This window comes from Callospermophilus lateralis, chromosome 18 (assembly GCF_048772815.1).
Source record: "Callospermophilus lateralis isolate mCalLat2 chromosome 18, mCalLat2.hap1, whole genome shotgun sequence".
Taxonomy (NCBI): domain Eukaryota; kingdom Metazoa; phylum Chordata; class Mammalia; order Rodentia; family Sciuridae; genus Callospermophilus; species Callospermophilus lateralis.
The window spans coordinates 50,779,852-50,801,176 of record NC_135322.1 but is presented as its reverse complement, the minus strand read 5'-3'; the positions used below and the strand labels follow the sequence as shown (position 1 = coordinate 50,801,176).

General features: G+C 37.6%; 1 protein-coding gene and 1 non-coding gene across 4 annotated transcripts in view; both read right to left on the bottom strand.

Annotated features, from left to right (window-relative positions):
- The window catches only part of Tango6 (transport and golgi organization 6 homolog), a 175,273-nt gene that overhangs the window by 74,689 nt on the left and 79,259 nt on the right, over positions 1–21,325 (bottom strand). For all 3 annotated transcript variants that reach the window (XM_077105808.1, XM_077105807.1, XM_077105809.1), the window contains one exon: positions 3,347–3,487. In XM_077105808.1, coding sequence (XP_076961923.1) covers positions 3,347–3,487 — 141 coding nt within the window. The remainder of the gene's footprint in view (positions 1–3,346; positions 3,488–21,325) is intronic.
- LOC143638217 (small nucleolar RNA SNORA26) lies at positions 19,798–19,925 on the bottom strand. Its single transcript, XR_013154571.1, has one exon. It is a non-coding gene; the product is annotated as a small nucleolar RNA SNORA26 (small nucleolar RNA).

Genomic DNA, 21,325 nt, shown 5'->3' with positions numbered 1-21,325 from the left:
TCCTGTCTCAGCTTCTTGAGCCAATGGGATTATAGGCCTGTGCCACTATGCTCAGCTAGCATTTCTTTATATATCTGCTTGATAAATAATTATAAAAATCATAATACCTAGAATATATGGTGTTCATAAGATTATAGACAAACTTTCTGAAACATTGATATAAACTAGTACAATCTTTCTGGAAGATAATTTAGCAATAAATATGCTTTTAATGAACATTGTGTGTGTGTGTGTTAGGGAGAGAGAGAGAGAGAGAGAGAGAGAGAGATTGATTGATTTTGGGGAGGGGGAGAGATGGGTGAAGGGAGGGGGAGGAGGATAGGAGGCAACAGGAAATACAGCACACAGCATGGCCCACAAAGTACTCCTGGTTCAAAATTTGACCCAAGTCTATCCAAGTATCTGGAATTCTCAGTTTACTGAGAACATGGAGATTTAGTGCCATTAAAATGAAGTTCAAGAATATGAAAATAAATAGATGATGATAAAAAGTCAGAAGAGTGCTTACCTCTAGGCCAATACAGAATAGAAGATGACAAAAGGAAATTTTATGGATTACTAGTAGCTTCTAATCTTGTAAATATGTAAATAACCATAAAGTTACACTTTTTTTTTTTTTTTGGTGGTACTAGAGATTAAACTCAGGGGTGTTCCTCAACTGAGTTATATACCCAGCCCTTTTTATATTTTATTTTGAGATGGGGTCTCGCTAATTTGCCCAGGCTGGCCTTGAACTTTCTTTATCTTTCCTCCAAAGTAGTTGGAATTACAGGTGTGTGCTACTGTACTTGGTAAAGCTCTCTCTTAAAATTGGCATACTTTATTTATTTATTTTTGATTTTTGGTGCCAGGGATTGAACCCAGAGGACTGCAACCCCTCAGTCACATCCCAAGCCCTTTTTAGTATTTTATCTAGAGACAGGGTCTCACTGAGGTGCTTAGGGCCTCACTGAATTGCAGAGGCTAGCTTTGAACTCTCAATCCTCCTGCCTCAGCTTCCTGAGCCACTGGGATTAAGGTATTAGTATACTTTATAAGTTTTACTGTGCATATACAAAGCCTCAGGTTTTAGAAACAGAAAGTAAAAATTCTGCCACTCTTCCAACATCACCTAGTGTAACAAGACAAGCGAGTGTGGCTAGAAGATTAGCAGAGATGCCAAGAGGAAGCCGTAGTATATTACACCTCCGCTCCTACCTGTGGGTCTTGTTCTCTCCAAAACTCCCATGGCTGCAAACCAGGAAGCGGGGAGGGAGAGCAAAGCCCAGAAGATACAACCAGAGTTCTTATTAGGAAAGTCTTACAAAGTGACTCTTCACAAGGATTTCTAGAACATCAGCCAACTAAGAACACTGGCTGTGTTGTAAAAATGGGCTTTAACTTCACCTAAAGAATTTAATAAGTTAGCCGATGTGGTGTCGCACACCAGTAATCCCAGTAACTTGGGAGGCTGAGGCAGGTGGATCACAAGTTCAAGGCTAGTCCCAAGTAACTTAGCAAGACCCTGTCTCAAAATAAAAAAAACATAAAAAGGGCTAGGGAGGGGCTTCATGGTTAAACACCTCTGAGTTCAATCCTTGGTATCCCTCCCGCAACAAAAAAGAAAAAAAGAATATTACAATTCATCTATTTAAGTTGATACAGGTTGACTATCCCTTATCTGAAGTGCTTGGAATCAAAGTGTTTTGGATTTTGGAATATTTGAACACACATAATGAGATATTTTGGGGACAGACCACAAATCCAAACACAGAATTCATTTATGTTTCATATACACCTTTTATACACATGGCCCTAAGGTAATTTTTTACAATATTTAAAAATTCTTTTGCATTAAACAAAGTTTCATGGTATGCAATTTTCTATTTGTGGCTCATATCAAGTGCTCAAAAAGATTCAGATTTTGGATTTCAGATTTTCAGATTAGGGATGCTCTGCCAATAAAGTGAATCAGACACTAGCAGCTAAAGCTAAGGCTATGTTTAAAGCTGGATACTTGGAAGGGTAAGCTACAGAAAGATGAGAACTTGCAGAATTGGTAAAATTTGCTTTGAAATGCCAAAAGATTGTTTTGGAAATTGAGCTGATTATAAGAGTATATAAAGAGGGAGTAAGGCCTCTTTGCCACTCAGCACAGCCCCTTCACCCCCACCTCCACTTTCACCCCCAGAGATAACCTGGATTGCTCAGTGCAGACTGAGAAATGTGCATTTTCAGTGTTTAACATCCCAACGTAGAGGTTTACCAGAGGTTACAGAGAAAATACGTGTTATATTAATGTTGTCTATGTGTGGTTTACAGTCCTTCATTCTAGCAAACGCAACAGCACATATGAATAGAAATCAGAGGTTACACTGGATCTTGTGATATTGTAAGCTTAATATTCATACCACTATGAAAGAACAATTTCTTATAATGGTATACTTACTTGTCTGATATGTTTCAAGCCCAAATTCATGACTAAGATGAACTTATAAAGTTCTCATTTCTTTGAAGAGCAGAAAAAAAAAAATTTTTACTTTTTTTGGGGTGGTGGTGCTAGGAATTGAACCCAGGGCCTCATACTTGCTAGGCTAGAAAAAATACCTTTAAAATTTTTAACTGATAAATAAAAATTGTACATACTTATGGGATAAAATTTTATTTTCAAATTTCATTCTCATGAAAGTCTTATTTCACTGATGAAAGGATTTAACTGGCTGGAATTCTAGGTTGTATCTTTAACCAAAACAGGCATCCAGAAATCAGGAAAATTAAGGGCTATGTCCATACAAATAGTGAGTGGCTATGTGGAATTTAATGAATTCTTTGCAAGGCTGGTAAATAAAGAATTCAATGTGATCTCTTGATTTTAAGTGGCCAGTGTGGCATTGTTTTTAAGCCAAAATATTAATAATGGCTATCTTTCATAACACAATCTGATACAGAGCATGGAAGGTAAGAATACAATCCCCAAACAGAAAATAATTCTCTAAATTGGCTACTAGTATTTACACAGGGTGGCAGTCAATAGTTAAGTCTATAGAACACAGGTTAAAAACTACTTCTCTCAATTCTATGTTATATAGGCCAGTTGTCAATATATAAAGTCTCCTACTGGCTTATGGAGAAGTTCATCTTAATTTAATCTCTGTCTTCAGAATGAACAATTTATTTTCTTTCACCTTGCTCCCTAGTATACCACTTTCTAGCTCAAAATGAACATTCAATAAATAGTAGGGAATTAGTTCATCTCAGCCCCCAATCTGCCCTCACCTACTAATACAACAAACCTTCTAGGACACAGACTTTGGTTCAAAGCCACACTTCTCCACCATGTTCCAGAGGATAGAAGAAGAAAACTCACCTAATGCCCTTACAATTCTCATCAGGACTTCCCCAACTTTCATTCTGGTTTCTGGTGTGTATTTATCTTTGCCGCTGTCATACTGAGCCAGGAGATCAACCAAAATTTTCTCAGGGTACACATCTGAGAGCAGGGCAACTCCTGGGGTTTGAAACAAAAAGAAAACAGTTTATTATTATTTAGGATTGAAAGGCAAATAAACCCAGACATCCAATGATAAGATGCAGGTACATTTAAACCCACCTACTACAAAGGGCTGTCCTTTATTTGGAGAGACAACAAGGGATGACTCTGGGAATTCAGACTCCTAGATTCATCTCATCCCAGCCCAATCTCGAAGGTCCCTCTCTCAGTATGGACATTCTATGTTCTATGGTTACAGACTCCTGAAGCAGAGGCTAGAGGACTACGTATCACACAGGGATTCAGCAGCAGGAGACCACTAGGGATCTCCCCAATTCTGAGGCTCTAAGGTTGGATGACTTGTACTATCACTGATAACGTATCAGTCTAAAGCCTAGAGTGCTTCCTGTCTTTGCTATAGTTTTCCATTTCAGTGTAATTTCTCTCTGTCAATGATGAGAGCAATTTCCACAAGGAAACTTTCAGAGTATTCAAGCTGAGTTCCCTGATGAACAGTAACAGGAAAGATACTGCCCTTGAGCCCCCCTTCCTAGGATCCCTTCTCCTATCTCTGCCAGGGCTTGCTCAGTGTATAACCTCCAACAGTGCTATCATATCTGAGCCCAGCCCCATACTGAACAAGCTCTGCAGGGATGGAATAAGGGAGTTATAACCTCAGGCAGGACCAAAATAAAGCCCCTTGTCTTCAGACTATAGAAAAACAAACTCTATTACTGGGGGTGGGGGGTGGGGGGAGCTTTCATCCCTCTAAAGAACAGTGAGAAAAAAAAAATAGGAAATAGAAATTTCACAATAAAAATATATCTAGGATGAGAATGCTTCTCACCACTTCTGCCTCAATCACTTTCATCCCTAGTGGCTAGTCTAGATTTTCTCAATAATCCCTTAATTGGTCTCCCCTGTATCTACCCTTTTCCCTCATTGCCCTTAATTTTCTGCCCAAATCCCACAATAGTTTTCTTCTCCCCAACACAGAGCAGCTCCCCATCCTCCCCCTGCCTTGGTTTTCTGCCTTGGTTCTCTCTCCAACCCCCTCTTTGACCCTACTCTCCCCTCCTGCACACTGTTCTCAGCTCTGGCTGCCATGCTTTTCTTCAAGGAGACCAAGCTGCCCCTGGCTCAGACCCCAACCCTGCTGCTCCATCTCCAGGAAGCCTCACAGCTGCTCCTGAACTCCTATCATGTCTCTTGTGCACAAGAGACAAATACAAAGTGGCAGCCTCCTTCACCTGCCACTCTTTATCCCTCTCACCGCTTCATTTTCTTCTTGGCACATAATATTAGCTGACAGGTCATATATTTCCTTATTTATTGTCTGCTCTCCTCCCCAGAATGTGAACTCTATAAAGTCAAGGGATTTTGTTTTGTTTCCGGCTGTGTCCCCTATGCCTACTAGAGTGCCAACACACAGCAGGTGCTCAATAACCATTTGTTAAAGAGTCAATGAATGAATGGATTAGTAAAAGGGGCTCAAAGACACAGTTGATACAAATTTGAGGGATTTAAAAAGAGAGGATGATAAGGGAGTAATAAATATTTGAGAAATCCATAATTTTCATCTGAGTTTACCATTCCCCAGTTTAAATTGATAATCTCACAACAACATTTTCTAAAGTATGGTTGTGATTGCATTCTTTTATAAATCATGGCTCTCTCTCTTCACTCCCCCCGCATCTGGTGGGCCATGAAGGCAGTGCACCTGCTGAGGGTTGCACCTGTCCGACCATCCTCTTTTTCTGTCCTCCCAACCCCTACCTTTTTTTTTGCTTCCAAAGAACCAGGGAAGCCTCTGCACATGGCCCTTCCTGCATGTGGGCTCCAATTTTACACAAGGGGTACCCGGCTCTTAAGGGAGTTTCAGGCTGTGGCCAAACTTGAAATACACAGCTCCCTGTTGGTAATATGTGACACTAGCTGTAGTTCACTCTATTCGGTAAAGTGATAGAGAAGTTCTTGCAGGTTTAAGGAGGAGTTAGGAAACATTCTAGCATAGGAAAACAATCTGTGACTTAAAAGAAGGTGAGGAAGAGAAAGGAAATAACTTCTAAGTCCTAAAAGAGCCCCCAAAGAAAAGTGAATTGGTAGGTGGTAACTTCAATTCTGGCACTGACGTATTACAAGGACTAGTGTATAGAGATCATGAATGTAGCTATTATAACCACTTTTTCATTAGAAGTTCCCAACTCAGAGATATGCTGGATCTGTTTCCTTTTAAGAATGTAGTCCTGACTTTGTAATGGAAAACAGTGGGAAAATGCAATTTGCTGTATAAAACTTTGATCTATATCCAGCTTTTCTAACACTCATTTATTATTAAAGTCCTCCCACTGTTGTTTATTCCTATATTCTCTCATTAGTCATTGACACAAAACAGTTATTTAGTTCTATGCACATATCATCCTGGTCAAATTAGCCCTGCTGTCCTCTCTGCAGTAGACAGATATGTGGCTGTGCACAGCCTCTACTTTCTTCTGGCAATCAGACCCTGGTGTTTCTTTGAAAACATATGGCTCTTCTCCTCTCAGTTTGCTTGGTTTCAGTGGGCTAACTACTCACTTTTTCTTCCTCCCTCCCCACACTGGTGAATTATGATATTCTATGCCACCCCAATCTTGATGATTGGTTCAGGAATGGCCAATAAGACTTGATCCTGGAACCCCTTTGAAAAAACTCTAGGAGAGGGGCTGGGGTTGTGGCTCAGTGGTAGAGTGCTCACCTAGCATGCATGAGGCACTGGTTCAATCCTTAGCACCACATAAAAATAAAATAAAGATATTGTGTTCACCTAAAACTAAAAAATAATAAAAGAAAAAGAAAGGAGAGACAAGCTTCCTTCACCACACCCCCGCTGACATTATTAACCTGCAGTTGTCAGTGACTACCAGGTGGAGGAAGCCCACCAAGAATGACTCCATCACAGAAAGTCAAGCCATGAGAGGGAGGGAGAAGGCAAGCTTTGGGCACTGGGATCCAACTATATTTTTACCCACTAGATTTTTTTTTAATATATATATGCTTTTATTGTCCCCCCCCCAAAGAAATTCCAACATACTCCTCATGCATTTTTTTTTTTTTTTTTTACAATGGTAACCTTTAAATTCTACCAAGGAGCTATAAGTCTTCCCATTCTTATATAAAGACTGGCAACGGCAAAGCACAGTTTCCCTGTTTCCCACAGTCCTGGGTATGTCAGTCATTGTTTTTCTTCCTGCTGCCTGCTCCACAGATTGCTGCCAAATGGCTCTCTGACTGCTGAGTTTTACCTTCTAGGATTGCTACCTAAAGTTTATGACTCCTTGGAGGATAAGAGCAGTTCCTGTCTTACTCACCAGCGAAAAGAATCATATATGATGGTTAAGACCAAATGACAATGACAGAGAGGAGACTTTTTGTGGTTGTTTTTGTTTCTTATTAGAAGGATTTTCTAACATTGACATGCTGAGGTCATTGTCATAACCTTCACATGACACTTGATCCCTCACACTTGATAATTCCTTTGTAATCTGAAAATGGGGTAACTTCTGGGTCAGCACAGGCTTCAAGAAAACATGACACATCAATCCCTTTGACAATAAGAACCAAAAGATCATGTGAGAGATACCTCTCCCTGCTCTGATCACAGAAAAATTACTTTGCATTTCAGGATGTGTATAACAGATAAGATATACAAAAGGCAAAGGTGAACCCAAACTGACAAGAGTTCATGAAAGCTCTCTAATCCATGTTTTGGGGGCACTGCATACCACGGAGGTGAACTAACTCAACTGAAAAAATATTACTGAAAGTGCTTCTTATAATAAAACAGAAACAGTTAACTTTGCAAAATAACGAGCCCCCTGCCAGCCAAAGACTTTCATTACAAAGCTAAAAATGTATTTTTTTTTTTTTGTCTTTTTTTGGAACTGGGGGGTTGAACCCAGGGCTTTGCGAATGCAAGGCAGACGCTCTGCCACTGAGCTCATCTCAACCCACAGAAATGTATTTATTTATTTATTTATTTTTGTGGTGCTAGGGATTGAACCCAGGGTCTTGTGCATGCAAAGTAAGCATTCTACCAACTAAGCTGTATCCCCTGCCTTTAGAAATGTATTTTTGATGGGAACAAAGTAGAAGTCCTTTATCAATAGAAGGAGTTTAGGTACAATCTCACTTGATATAGTACTCTTACATTATAGGAAAGATGGTCTAATTCTAAATATTTCTGCTGACTGGCTCTATCAAGGAACCTGCTAAGCCATCTCCACTTTGAAACTAACCTTCATCATTTTTCCTGGACAGATAACCTCTTAAAATACCCACTGAAACTGGAAAACTACCTATGCACTTGAACCTATTATGTATTTTTGCCAATAAACCATAAGAAACATAAAATGTCATGTATTATGTGATTCTCTTTACATGAAATGACCAGATTAGGCAAAACTATATAGAGAGTAAGTAGATTTAGTGGTTATGTAGGGCTGTAGGAGTTGGGAAGAAATGAGGAGCAACTGCTAATGGATATGAAGTTTCTTTGGGGGATGATAAAGAAATTCCAAAATTGACTGTCAAAATGGTTACACATTCTGTGAATATACTAAAACCCACTGAACTTTACACTTTAAATGAATGAACTGTATAGCATGTGAATTATGTCTCAAAAAAGTTGTAATATACATTTACTGAAACATCACATGGTACCCCATAAATCTATACTCTTTATGTTTTTTGTTTTCGTGGTACTGGGGGACTAAATCCAGGGTTTGGCAAACACCAGGCAAACGCTCTGCCACTGAGCTACATCCTTAGCCCACAATCTTATGTTTTTATTTATCAGTTAAAAATAATAAATTTAAACTTTTGGGTTATTATAAAAATGATATTAAGGTCATATCTCACTCTTGAGATGGTCCACATTCTTCCTGGAATTTGTATCTATCTTCTAAATAAATCTATCTTTTGAAAAAAGAAAAAACAATAAGAAAATATTTCATATCTACTCTTTTAAAAGGCTTTTGGATAGTAGAAAGTGGGATAAAAGAGCATATCTTAAATGTAAAGGGAAATCCACCAGTAAGGGCATAGTATCATCTTCCTTTGGTATCCAAATTTGCTTTGGTTATCCTTGCAGCATAAGAATAGCAAAAGGGAGAAAATGACTTGATATTTACGAGCTAAATGGGAAAACCAACAAACATTTCACATTTCACTGTCTTGCATTAATATTAAAAAAGCAATATTATGTTTAAAAAATATAACTTCTGTGGTAAGCCAGAAATTCTACTCTAAGAATTTATTCTAATAGATACACTAGCACAAGTAGAAAATTGCGCATAAAATCACCACTGTAGCACTATTTGTAACAGAGATGGCACAAAACAAATTAAATGCTCATTAATGGAGAACTGATTAAATTATGGCTATTCATACAATGGAGTATAATGCACATACTACCCCTTCCCCAAAAGTAGTTTTTGAAGAAATTATGGAATGAATTCTAAGATACAGTATTAAGTGAAAAGTAAGGTGCAGAACAGTGTGCCTAGAATTCAACTGTATTTGTGTACAAAGGAGAAATACATACTCATCAAAGATTTCTGGAATGACATACAAGAAACTAATGACACATATTGTTTCTAGGAAGGGTAACAGGGTGACTAGGAAAAAATTTGCAACCAAATGTGGCAGAATTACCACAAACATTTATACTTCTTCCTCCTAAAATTCCATTAAAGTGACAATTAAAGAGTGAAAAAGGAATAAGCCCACAAATAAGGAAAAAGAACAGGACAGGTGTGAAAGTCTGGAGTGTGAAAAAAAGAGAACAAAGATGGTATAAAATAATCTTTGGAAAAATTTCGCAGTAAGTACATGGAAAACTAAAGGAATGTACAAGAAAGACTGATCATTGGGCTGGGGATATGGCTCAAGCGGTAGCGCGATTGCCTGGCATGCATGCGGCCCGGGTTCGATCCTCAGCACCACATACAAACAAAGATGTTGTGTCTGCCAAAAAAAAAAAAAAAAAAAAAAAAAAAAGACTGATCACTGCAGTAGGCTTGCTTGTCATTACTATACATACCCATAGTTGGCAGCGAGCACTGCCCAATTATTTAGCCAAACATTTAGATGGGAAAACATTAGCAGGGCTCTGAGTGTGTGTGCCTGTGTTTGTGCACTAAGTCTGCAGCTAATGCAGAAAATGACTAATTAATGTCCAAAAATTTAAATCAAAAGAGATCTATGTGAGCATTTTATTTAAAAATAAGGAGGTAATTAGTAGAAGAAACCACTTTTAAAAGATAGAGAAGTGAACATGGTCATCTCTAGGGTTTAGAAATTGGGGTAGAAGTAAGAAACAGGGCAGCAGATAAAAATATTTTATTAAGGTTTGTTCAAAGTAATTAATAAAATAAATTTATCTTAAAAACTAGCAAGATAAGAAAATACATATTAATTTGCAGAGGAAGCTCTAGTTCGAAAAGGACAATGAGTGACAGTCAAGAGAAGTGGTCAGACACAAAGAAATTTTCCTTCTGATTATGAAAAGATAATAACCAATCTGTGTTGTCCTCTCTTGCAGCTCTAAGTCACAAAAACAAGAAAGGTAGAACTCCAAAGGCAAGGAAAACACTACTCAGTACTAGAATCCTGTTATATTTGAGAACTCTCATTATGATGGAAACTAATAGTAATGCCAGCACTGAGAATCCAGGAAGTTACACAAACTGGGGAAGTTGGTTGTTAGATAAGGAAGTATGGGAAACTCAATAGCTGGGCTGTCTTTGTAATTAAGAATAAATGACATGGGGTGGGGATGTGACTCAAGCGGTAGCGCGCTCGCCTGCCATGCGTGCGGCCCGGGTTCGATTCTCAGCACCACATACAAACAGAGATGTTGTGTCCGCCGAATACTAAAAAATAAATATTAAAAAATTCTCTCTCTCTCTCTCTCTCCCTCTCTCACTCTCTCTTAAAAAAAAAAACAAACAAAGTGTTCTTTCTAAAAAAAAAAAAAAAGAATAAATGACAACATCTAGCATGCCAATTTGATGTTTAGTTTCTTTAAAGTGTATCTTAGTTAAGAAAGAAGCAAGACATCAATTCATTAAATCCATAAATGTAGCTTTCAAAGAGTAAAAAGGACATCATCATTCTCTTTGTGCTATCAAAAGAATTACTGGTAAAAAGAAAAGAAGAGCTTCTGAGAGCCAAGAAAACTTTCAGCTGATTCACTCTTTTAGCTGAGTCTAGGTAAGAAAATAAAACACTTTACATTTCTTGAAACCCTGAGATGGGAAGACCTGGTAGGGAGGGATCACCTGAGCTTCAGGTTCATTAGTTCCTAGGTTTTCTACTGGCATTTCACCTACACAGAGAAGCTGCTGAGTCAGCAAAGCTGACTGATGCATCAGGTTCTCCCCAATTAAGAGGAAGTCAAAGACTTCCAAGGGAAGTAGTCACTTGGTTAATTCTGGCAAGGTAGGGCTGATCTTTCACATCCACCAGTGCCCTAAGGAACAGTTGGTGGACTAAGAGACTTGTTCAGTGCCTGGGTATCAGCCAGTGACAGAGGCAAGACAGAAGTTCTTCCTAAATTCTCTTTTTTCCCTTAATTAAGCCTAGCAGATGCCTGATGAGATGATTAGGCAAGTCTCTGCCATGGGCGCTCTAGGCTAGTACTGGCTTAGAGAAAGTGATCATTGCGAAATCTGCAATCATGACTTGTAGGGCTTAAAACCACAGTGTCATACAGAAACCAAAAAGATCTGTAAAACTTCTCCAAAGAGCCCCTTCTCTCCTGAACAATGCACATATACACTGAACACCGCCTATCATTTCAGGGTGTTATCAGGCCTAGGCTCCACAGGATGTTATCCTGACTTTCACCCCCTTAGGTCCAAATCCTTTACTAAGTAGTGAATTATAATAGGACACCTATAAATAGAGAGGAAAGGAAAGCCTTTAAAAGCTAACTTTGCGGGAATGGGGGGGGGTTGTGGATCAGTAGTAGAGTGCTTACCTAGCATGTGTAAGGCACTGGGTTTGATCCTCAGTACCACATAAATAAATAAAGTTATAAAAAACACATATTTTTTAAAAAGTTAACTTTGCGGGGCTGGGGTTGTGGCTCAGTGGTAGAGTGCTTCTCTAGCATGTGTGAGGCAGTGACTCTGATTCTTAGCACCACAAATAAATAAATAAAATAAACGTCATCAACAACTAAAAAATAAATTAATTAAAAACTAACTTTGTTTCTATAATCTAAAGAAGTTGACATTGTTTTTCCTGATGAAATAAATAATACATGGTCACTGTAAAAATTCAAATACCACAGAGATGTATAAAGTAACATAAAATCATCTGGGGAGATACAAGAGGCTCAGGGAATAAAGGTAAAGGAGAGAAGATTACTTTTTAGGGTAATAAAAATGTCCTTAAATTAATAGTAGTGGTAGATGCACAATTCTGTGAATAAACTAAAATCTATGGTGTTATACATTTTTGGTTTTTGACTGGGGATTGAACCCAGAGGCAAGTCACCACTAAGCTACATATCACTTTTTATTTTTATTTTGAGACAGAGTCTTGCTAAATTGCTGAGGCTGGCCTCAAACTTGTGATCCTCCAGCCTCAGCCTTCCTAGTTGCTGGGATTACAGGTGTGCACCACTGTACCAAGATGAATCATACACTTTTTTATTTATAAGTTTATTTTTAGTTGTTGTTAGACCTTTATTTTACTTATTTATATGTAGTTCTAAGAATCAAACCCAGAGCCTCATACATGCTAGGCGAGCGCTCTACCACTGAGCCACTACTTCAGTGCTGAAGTAGTATATTGTGCTCAGCACAATGGCACAGGCCTGTAATCCCAGTGGCTCGGGAGGCTGAGGCTCAGGAGGATGGTGAGTTCAAAGCCAGCCTCAGCAAAAGTGAGGCACTAAGCAACACAGTGAGACCCTGTCTCTAAATAAAATACAAAATAGGACTGGGGATGTGGCTCATTGGTCCAATGCCCCTGAATTCAATCCCCAGTACCCCCCATCTCCAAAAAAAAAAAAAAAAAAAAAAGAGTACATTGTAGCATACCTATAATCCTTGCTTCTTTGGAGGCTAAGGCAGGCAGGATTTCAAATTCAAGGCCAGGTTGAGCAATTTAGAGAGACCTTGTCTCAAAATAAAATTAAATTTAAAAAGAACTGGAGAGGGCTGGGGCTCAGCGGTAGGACATTTGCCTGGCATGTGTGGAGGCCTAGGTTCAATTCTCAGAACCACATATAAATAAATAAAGGTTTATCAACAATTTAAAAAAATTTAAAAAAAAAAGAACTGGAGATATAGCTTAGCAGTTGAGTACTTAGCTAGCATAAAAAGCCCCTGGATTCAATCCCCTGTGCTGGAAAAATAAAAAGAGTGTATTGCATGGTATATGCATCAGATCTCAACAAAGCTTTTTTTTTTTTTTAAAAAAAAAAACACAAAACACATGGACACCAGATGTGATGGCACACCTGTGATCCCAGTGACTGGGGAGGCTGAAGCAGGAGGATCACAAGTTCAAGGTCACACTCAGCAACTTAAGTGAGATCCTGTCTCAAAATGAAAAATGAAAAAGGCTAGGAATATAGCTCAGTGGTAAAGCGCCTCTGACTTCAATCCCCAGTACCAAAATAAATAAATCACCTGAGGAAATGTAAAGCAAAATTGCATTGAGATTTCATCTCACTTTAGTTAGAATGGCAATCATCAAGAATTCAATTAATAATATTTGTAAAAATATATCAAAAGATTCTACTGTCATGTATAACTAAAAAAAAACACATTAAAAAAAACAAATTTAAAAAGTCCAAATGATAAATGCTGGTGTGGGGGGGAATACTTACACACTTTTGATGGAACTGTAAATTAGCACAACCACTATGGAAATAAACATGAGGTTTCTTCAAAACACTAGGAATGGAACTGCCATATAACCCAGCTATATCATTCCTCAGTATTTATTCAAAAGAATTATAAATCAGCCTACTATAGCAATATAGTAGCAACATACACAACCATGTTTATAGCAGTACAATTCATAATAGTCAAGTTATGGTATCAGCATAGGTGTCTATCAACAAATAATGCATAAAGAAAATGTGGTATACATACCCAATAGAGTTTTACTTGGCCATAAAGAAGAATTAAATTATGTCATTTGCAGGAAAATGGATGAAACTGGAGAACATCAAATTAAGCAAAATAAACCAAACTCAGGAAGTCAGGGTCATATATTATCTTTCATATGGGAAAGTTAGAAAAAAATTTTAAAAAGGGACCAAAGTAGTATATAACTATAATCTCGGCAACTCAGGAGGCTGAGGCAGGAGGATCACAAGTTTGAGGCCAGCATGAGTAACTCAGTAAGATCTTGCCTCAAAATTAAAAAATAATTAAAGGGGGGCGGTGCTGGGGTATAGCCCAGTGGTAGAACACTCCTGGTAGAACACCACACATACACACAAAGGACCTCATAAAAATAGACTAGAGATTAGTAGAGTAGAAGAAGGGGTTCAGCAGAGGAAGTGGGGAGGAAAAAGATATGTAGTAGAGAATGAAACTGATCGAATTATGTCATGTGCACAAAGAAGTCACAATGAATCTCACACTATTATGTATAATCATAATGTACCAATTTCTGAAATCCAAAATCAACACAAATATATTGATGTTCTTTCTTTCACAGACCATTCTTTGAATAAATATGTACACATACTGTTTAATTGTGGACAATTTTGTTTTATTTTTAACAGTTGTTTTTGGTAGAATGAGGGAGTCTTATTATCTCAACTGGCTTTTACACTAGACAATTCCAAGTTATCCAAGATAATATTTAAAACTTTAATAGCAATATTATTACTTGGGGTAATAATACAAATAATGAATATATGAAATAATAATAGTAGAAAAAAGATTTCTTTAAAATTTTATTTCAGTTTTAAAAAAGGGGAAAATTTTGGAAAAAATATAAGATTATATAAAATAATCTGAAGCTAAGGCATACATAGCCAAGTTTAGAAAACAGCTTTTGAACAGGGGCAACAGAAATAATTCTTTCATGCATTCTCACAGTAACAAGGTGACTTCTATGTGCCAGATACTATTACTACGTGTTAAAAATGCAGCAGTGCCTATCTGGAGAAGAGACAAATTAGCCAAGAATTACAAGATAGTGTGGGTTAATATTATATGTTCTGTGTGTAATGCTGGCACAGAAGTAAAAACAAAGGTAGAGAATGAGGGTGATATTTCCTGAAGGTGGACAAATGAACTGTATTTCAAAAAGCACCTATGTTCTTCAAGGGAGATCTGCCCACTCCATGATTATATACATAATTATTCAATGTGGAAAGATTTCATAGGCTTTCTTCAACTACTATAGGCATCTACCTCCATCTTATATCCTTGGGGTAGATTCCCCAAAGAGAAATAACTGGCCCCAAGCTGCATTCCAAAAAATATTCCAATTAATTTTCTTACCTAGAGTGCTCAAGTGTGCCCATTTCACTATATTTAGTCAGCATTGGAAATTCTCTTTTTTTAAAATTGCCAATAATTGCCAAATAATTGCAAGCCATGGTGGCACATGCCTATAATTCCAGGACTAGAGAGGCTAAGGAAGGAGAATAGCAAGTTTGTGGCTAGCCTCAGCAATTTAGCAAGACCCTGTCTCAAAAGTAAGAAAAATAAGCTGGGCATGGTGGCACATGACTGTAATTCCAGAAACTTGAGAGGCTGAGACAAGAGGATTGTAGGTTCAAAGTCAGCCTCAGTAACTTAGTGAGGACCTAAGCAGTTTAGCAAGACTCTGTTTCAAATAAAAAATAAAAAGGGCTGGGGATATGGCTCAGTGGTTAAGCTCCCCTGGGTTCATTCCCTAGTACCAAAAACGAAAGAAAAGTAAAGTAAAAAGAAAGGGCTGGGGGTATAGTTCAGCACCTAGCACTCCTGGTTTTACACACATAATGCCAAATTAGTTTTTATCCATTTGTCTACTAGATGTTTTTCTTATTAATCTCTAGAAACCCTTTAAGTAATAAAGGCATTAATTGCTTATCCTTTAAAATTAGGTCAAGCAACCCTGGGTTCAATTCCCAGTAACTGCCCCCCTACCAAACCAAACCAAACAGGTCTATTGAGATATAATAAAATTCACCCTTTTAATGTATATAATTCAGGGTTTTTCAGACATTCACATGGTTTTTCAAACCATCAGCACTATTTAACTCTGGAACATTTTCATGGGTCCAAAAAGAAACCTCTCACCCATTAGTCACTTTTCCACCCAGGGCCTCTAGCCCTAGGCAACTACAAATCTATTTTCAGTCTCAATAGATTAATGTTTGTTTGTTTATTTGTTTTGAGAGAGAGAGAGAGAGAGAGAGAGAGAGAGAGAGAGAGAGAGAGAGAGAGAGAGAGAATTTTTTAATATTTATTTTTAATTTTTTTAGTTTTCGGCAGACACAACATCTTTGTTTGTATGTGGTGCTGAGGATCGAACCCGGGCCGCATACATGCCAGGCGAGCACGCTACCGCTTGAGTCACATCCCCAGCCCATGTTTGTTGTTTTTGTTGCAGATTTTTTTGTTAATTAGGCTTTGCATTTAAATTAAAGTTAGGTTGTTTTGACATAAATGAGTTTAAAATTTTTAGGAGATCAAATCTCTTAATCTTTCCTTTCTTATTTCTCCCTCCATAGACTAAATATTGTCTCTCTGCGCTGCCTTCTTAATAATTTCATCTTTTTTATTTTTTGGTTCATTAAATCCCTCTTCACCTGTGTCTACTGAAAAACTTAGCCAATGGGTTAATTTTACTTTTTATATCTTCCTTTTTTCCCCCATATTTATTAGATCACTTTTTGTTGTTATCTAAACTCTTTTGGGACATAGTTTCCTTTCCTTCCTTCCTCCCTTTCTATCTTTTTGTGGTACTGGGGATTAAACCCAGGGGCACTCTACCACTTAACTATATCCTCAGCCCCTTTTATTCTTTATTTTGAGATAGGGTCTCATTAAATTGCCTGGGCTGACCTCTAACTTTTGATCCTCTTAGCCTCAGCCTCCCAGATAGCTGGGATTATAGGGGTGTGTCACTATGCCCAGCTGGGACCTTGTTTCTTGTATTTGATTATTGTGTGGCTACATACTGGTTACTAGTCTTAAATAATTATTGTGGAAGAAGGAAGAAGTGGAGAGTTATTGTTTAATGGTTAAGAGTTTCTGTTTGAAAGATGAAAAAGTTTAAGCAGAAGTGGTGATAACTGTACAATATAATGGTATAATTACTGCCACTGAATTATGTAAATGGCTGAAATGGCAAATTTTATGTTATATATACACATAAAGCCATAACAAAATATTTTGATTATTTAAAAATTTAAGTTAAAAATTAAAAAATGATATTGGGGATTATTTAAGGTCTGGGATGATGATGCTTTCTTCCATTGGTAATATGCTTTTTTCTCCTTTTTTTTTTAAAGTGGTTTTTCTTTCTTTTTTTAAAAAAATATCTTTATTTATTTATTTTTAATGTGGTGCTGAGGATCGAACCCATTGCCTCACACACGCCAGACGAGCGTGCAACTACTTGAGCCACATCCCAAGCCCCATAATATGCTTTTTTCTTGCAAGACACCTATAGGCATTTTATTTTATTTATTGTTTTTGGTACTGAGGATTGAATCCAGAGGTGCTTTACCACTGAGCTACATCCCCAGACCTTTTTATTTTTTTATTTTGAGACAGGGTCTCACTAAGTTGACAAGGTTGGCCTTGAACTTGTGATCCCCTTGCCTCAGCCTCCAGAGTAGCTGGAATTTCAGGTGTGTACCACCTTGCCTGGCACCTATAGTCATTTTAAACTATAATTCCCTGGTTGAGATTTTCTGAACCCCAAAAATTATGCAAATCTGCACAAGAGGAGGTTCATTCAATGATGACAATGTCTCAGACATAAATTTTCTTTTCTTATTCCCTCCTGTTCTGCTTACTGCCAAGACAATGCTACTATCAGTTCCTGGGGATGGAGGTAAAGAGCAGTGCATCTACTTCCAGTTCAACTACAGTGTGCTTCTTCGGGAGGTTTAAGCATCGTGTTGGAGGGTATTCTATTAGACTCTCACTTCAAGTTCGGTCTGGGCTTTCATTTTTGCAACCTGGCTTCTAGAAGATAGTGAACCCATAGCTTAGTCTCAAGCAAATGCCTTAAGGGTAAACGCAGGTTCTAATGCTAAACTTACCTCTTAGCATTCTGGTTTTCTCTGAAGATGTTGGCTTGGTAATTCCCTGCTTTTTTATTAGCTCTTAATACTTTTACGGTGTTTTAAATGTTACACTATATGAAACTGTTTTCAGCTAAGCTATCTCACCATTTCTGGAAATGGAAGACAGAAATCTATTTTCTTCTAGATTTTGTATAGTTTTAATTTATTAAGTGTTTTAATTCACCTGACAAATATAGTTCATGTTCTGCTTTCTTTGTTGTTAGTAATAATTAGCATATCAAATTTTTTATTTATAAATTCTGTCATTCTAAACAAGTATCTTCACTCCTGGGCTCTTTCTTTAAAGTGCTGTCTCACTGAGCTTAGTTTGAATTGAATTTATTTTCATGTACAATTTTTGACCCACTGACCTAACTGATCTTCTCAGCAATCTAGTAAGTGTTACATGTAAAAGCTCCTAACACATGCTGATGAAAGATCTAACCCACTGTGCCACTGCAGAATAGCAGTTAACAGTGGGGCAGGGTTTCTCTAGGAGCTGTCATTTTCCTGGTAGGTTAGCATCTGGACAGACACATGCTGGATGAAGTGTCGCTGCTGATTTAACCATTTGACTGCTGAATTGCAAGATGAGAAATAATGGATATGTTCAGTTCTATCTAATTAGTATTCTCTGACTTAATAACTTTGCAAACTGAATTACTTACAAACTAAATATAGAAAAGTTATTATTATGGTCTGGTTTCTAAGCAACCATTTCATTAAGAAAAGCACCACTTGGAAAAACATCTGTTTGTCAGTAAGGTTTATGCTGCCATCATATAATTTTATGGTGAAAAAGCCATGGTCACTCTGTGCTTTAGTAATCCCTAGTTGTGAAAAGGTCACCAGGGGGTACTACAACAGAGGGAGCCATCTGTTTCAATCTGTACTAGTCTCTGAACCTTGTTATCACAAAACAATTCAGTTTCCCTAAACAGCCATATAATTTAAAGACATTTTCTCCTGATTACAAAAGCAACACAGTTCATACTAGAAAATGTAAAAAACCATTAGTGAAAAGGCACAAAGAAGAATACAAATCACCTGAGTTTTTGATGCCTTCAGTTAGATCTCATTTTAAAATGGATTCCATTACTAAGAAAAAAATTATTTGAATACCAGTGGCCTAAAATAACTCCATATGTTGTTACCTTTTTCATCTGTAATTACAATGCTTTTTATAATTAAGGGCTGTGTTTTGGACAATTGAGTTCAGAGATCTGTACAGATATGTTTGGACATTTCATTGCTTTTCAAAGAAAACAGGCTGAAAGACAACAGCATTCTGTGTCAGTGGTGAGAAGGTTATACAGGGTGTGTGTGTGATAAGAGATGATATGGTACAAAACATCCTCACTAGGGCAGATAGATGTCCTAAGATAGACATTTTCAAATCTTTTTTTTTTTTTTTTTTTTTTTTTTTTTTTTTTTTAAGCAGCAGAATGTTGTTTTTACATAAAATTTTCAAAGAGGGCTCAATGAAAGAGAAGCAGAGCCATCTGGTTAGATGGGGCTGCACAGTGTGCTGAGCCTACTCAGCCCTCCCTTCTTCCCTGATCCTGAGGGTTCTGGAACACAGGCAGGTGTTCACCCAGTTCTTACTGTCTGTCACAGACCTGCTGCTTTGCTATACCTGAAGTGCAGGCCACTCTTCCCTCCCTCTACCAGGTTAATTCCTAATCATCCTCCAGCTCTCAGCTGATGGATCACTTCCTCCCTGCCTGTCAGGTAGAATGTCCTAAAACAGTCTCTGCAGTACTGTGTGCCTTTTCTTCAGAGCACCTATAAAATAATCACACAAGTAGATGTGTGATCATTTGATTAATATTTGCCCTCCTCCAACTTTAAGCTCCTTGGGGCAGGGCATGACTGTTTTTTTCAGCTGTGTACCTACAATAGTGTTCTCAAAATAATACTCAGTAAATATCTGTAAGTGAATGAATAGATTTTTCTTTAACTATTAGGGGAAAATGGCAAAAAAAAAAATAGTATTTCATGATTTCTCCAATCGTGGTTCTATAATAACACCAGAGAGGATCTAAAGAGGAGTCTTAAAATCTCTTTTATGGGTTTTATGGAGACTTATTTTATCCTTCTGTGGTAAAATAAGCCTCTTAAAGTACCACATCAGCCTTAAAAGGACACAGGAAAGGGTAATAGATTTCTTTCTTTACTTTTTTTTTTTATTAGCTACACATGACATTACAATGATCTTGGCAATTCATACATTTGAATCAATTGGGAAAGAGTGATAGATTTCTTTTTTTCATTCCTATCTACAGTCAAGTTACCAAAAAGGGAAAACAAAAGTTGGACACAAAATACAAACAAGCTTCTAAAAAAGCCTTCTTGGGGCTTAAGATGTAGCTCAGTGGTACATACTTGTCTAATATGCTCCAGGCCTGGGGCTTAATCCCCAGAACCACCACACTAACCAAATAAATAAGGCTTCTCCTAAGAAAGAACCTTAATAATCATGTCCTGGCAGGTGGATGAAGAGATGACCTAATTAGGTCTTTGGTAGCTCCATGTCTGTGAGCCCTGAGGCTCAATTCATTCCCAGCCTGCCTCTTCAGGGACAGCAGAGATACCACAAGGTCACAAAACAAAACCATGTATCAAAGTCTAATGCGAAAGTAAAAAAAAATGAGGTGCCAAACTGAACAGGCATCATTCAACTGTACTTTTCCACAATTGCCCAAGATCTGACATGACCAGAGAGGGGGAAATTGATGCTTCAAGTTAAAAATGTTAAAACTTATGATTCAGCAACAAAAGGAGCTATGTCAGGGTTAATAAAAAATATAATTGGGCTTATTAAGTATGTGAGCAACTTCAAGGATCATCTTAATCACATCTGGGAAGATTATGAATTTTAATTTGTATTTGGAATGAAGGGTAATGTAAGTTACTTGTTTTTTAGTGTGGGAAAGAAAGAGAAGAGCAGGGAATTACTCTAGCTGTTACCTGAACTGAGCTCCAGTGAATTGTAAGGGTTCCTTCAGAGAGTACAGGATGCTGTGCTTAAAGATAAGTCAATTTTACTTATGTGTGCTCTCACTATTCCATCCTCCTTAATTTGTCTTCAAATTCTAACTTTACTAAAGAAAGGGTGGCTCCAGGGCAAACTTTAAATAGCTGTTCTACAGGGAAGATACTTACTGACTCCTTAATAGCTTGTAAAGTAGACATTTAAGAAACTGACTTTTTACCCCAAGGTATCTCACAATTGCCTTCTTGGTAGAGGATCCTGCCTTTGTGACAGCTACATGAGGTGAAGGATTTTAAATGAGCCCTGGAAACCATGAAATTAAGGAGCATATAATTGCTTAGCTGAACTGCTGGTTCCATGGCTTAATTTTCCTGTCTATAAGAGCAGAAGCCATAGTGGTTTGAGAAAGGTGAGAAAATGGAACAAAATGAAAAGAGAACTGCGGAGTTGTACAAGGGCTTTGGTTTGGGAGTTGAATCCAAGCTCCATCACTTACTGGCTAAGTAACATCTGTACCTTGGTTTCTTTGTCTGAAAAAATGTGGAGAAAAAAG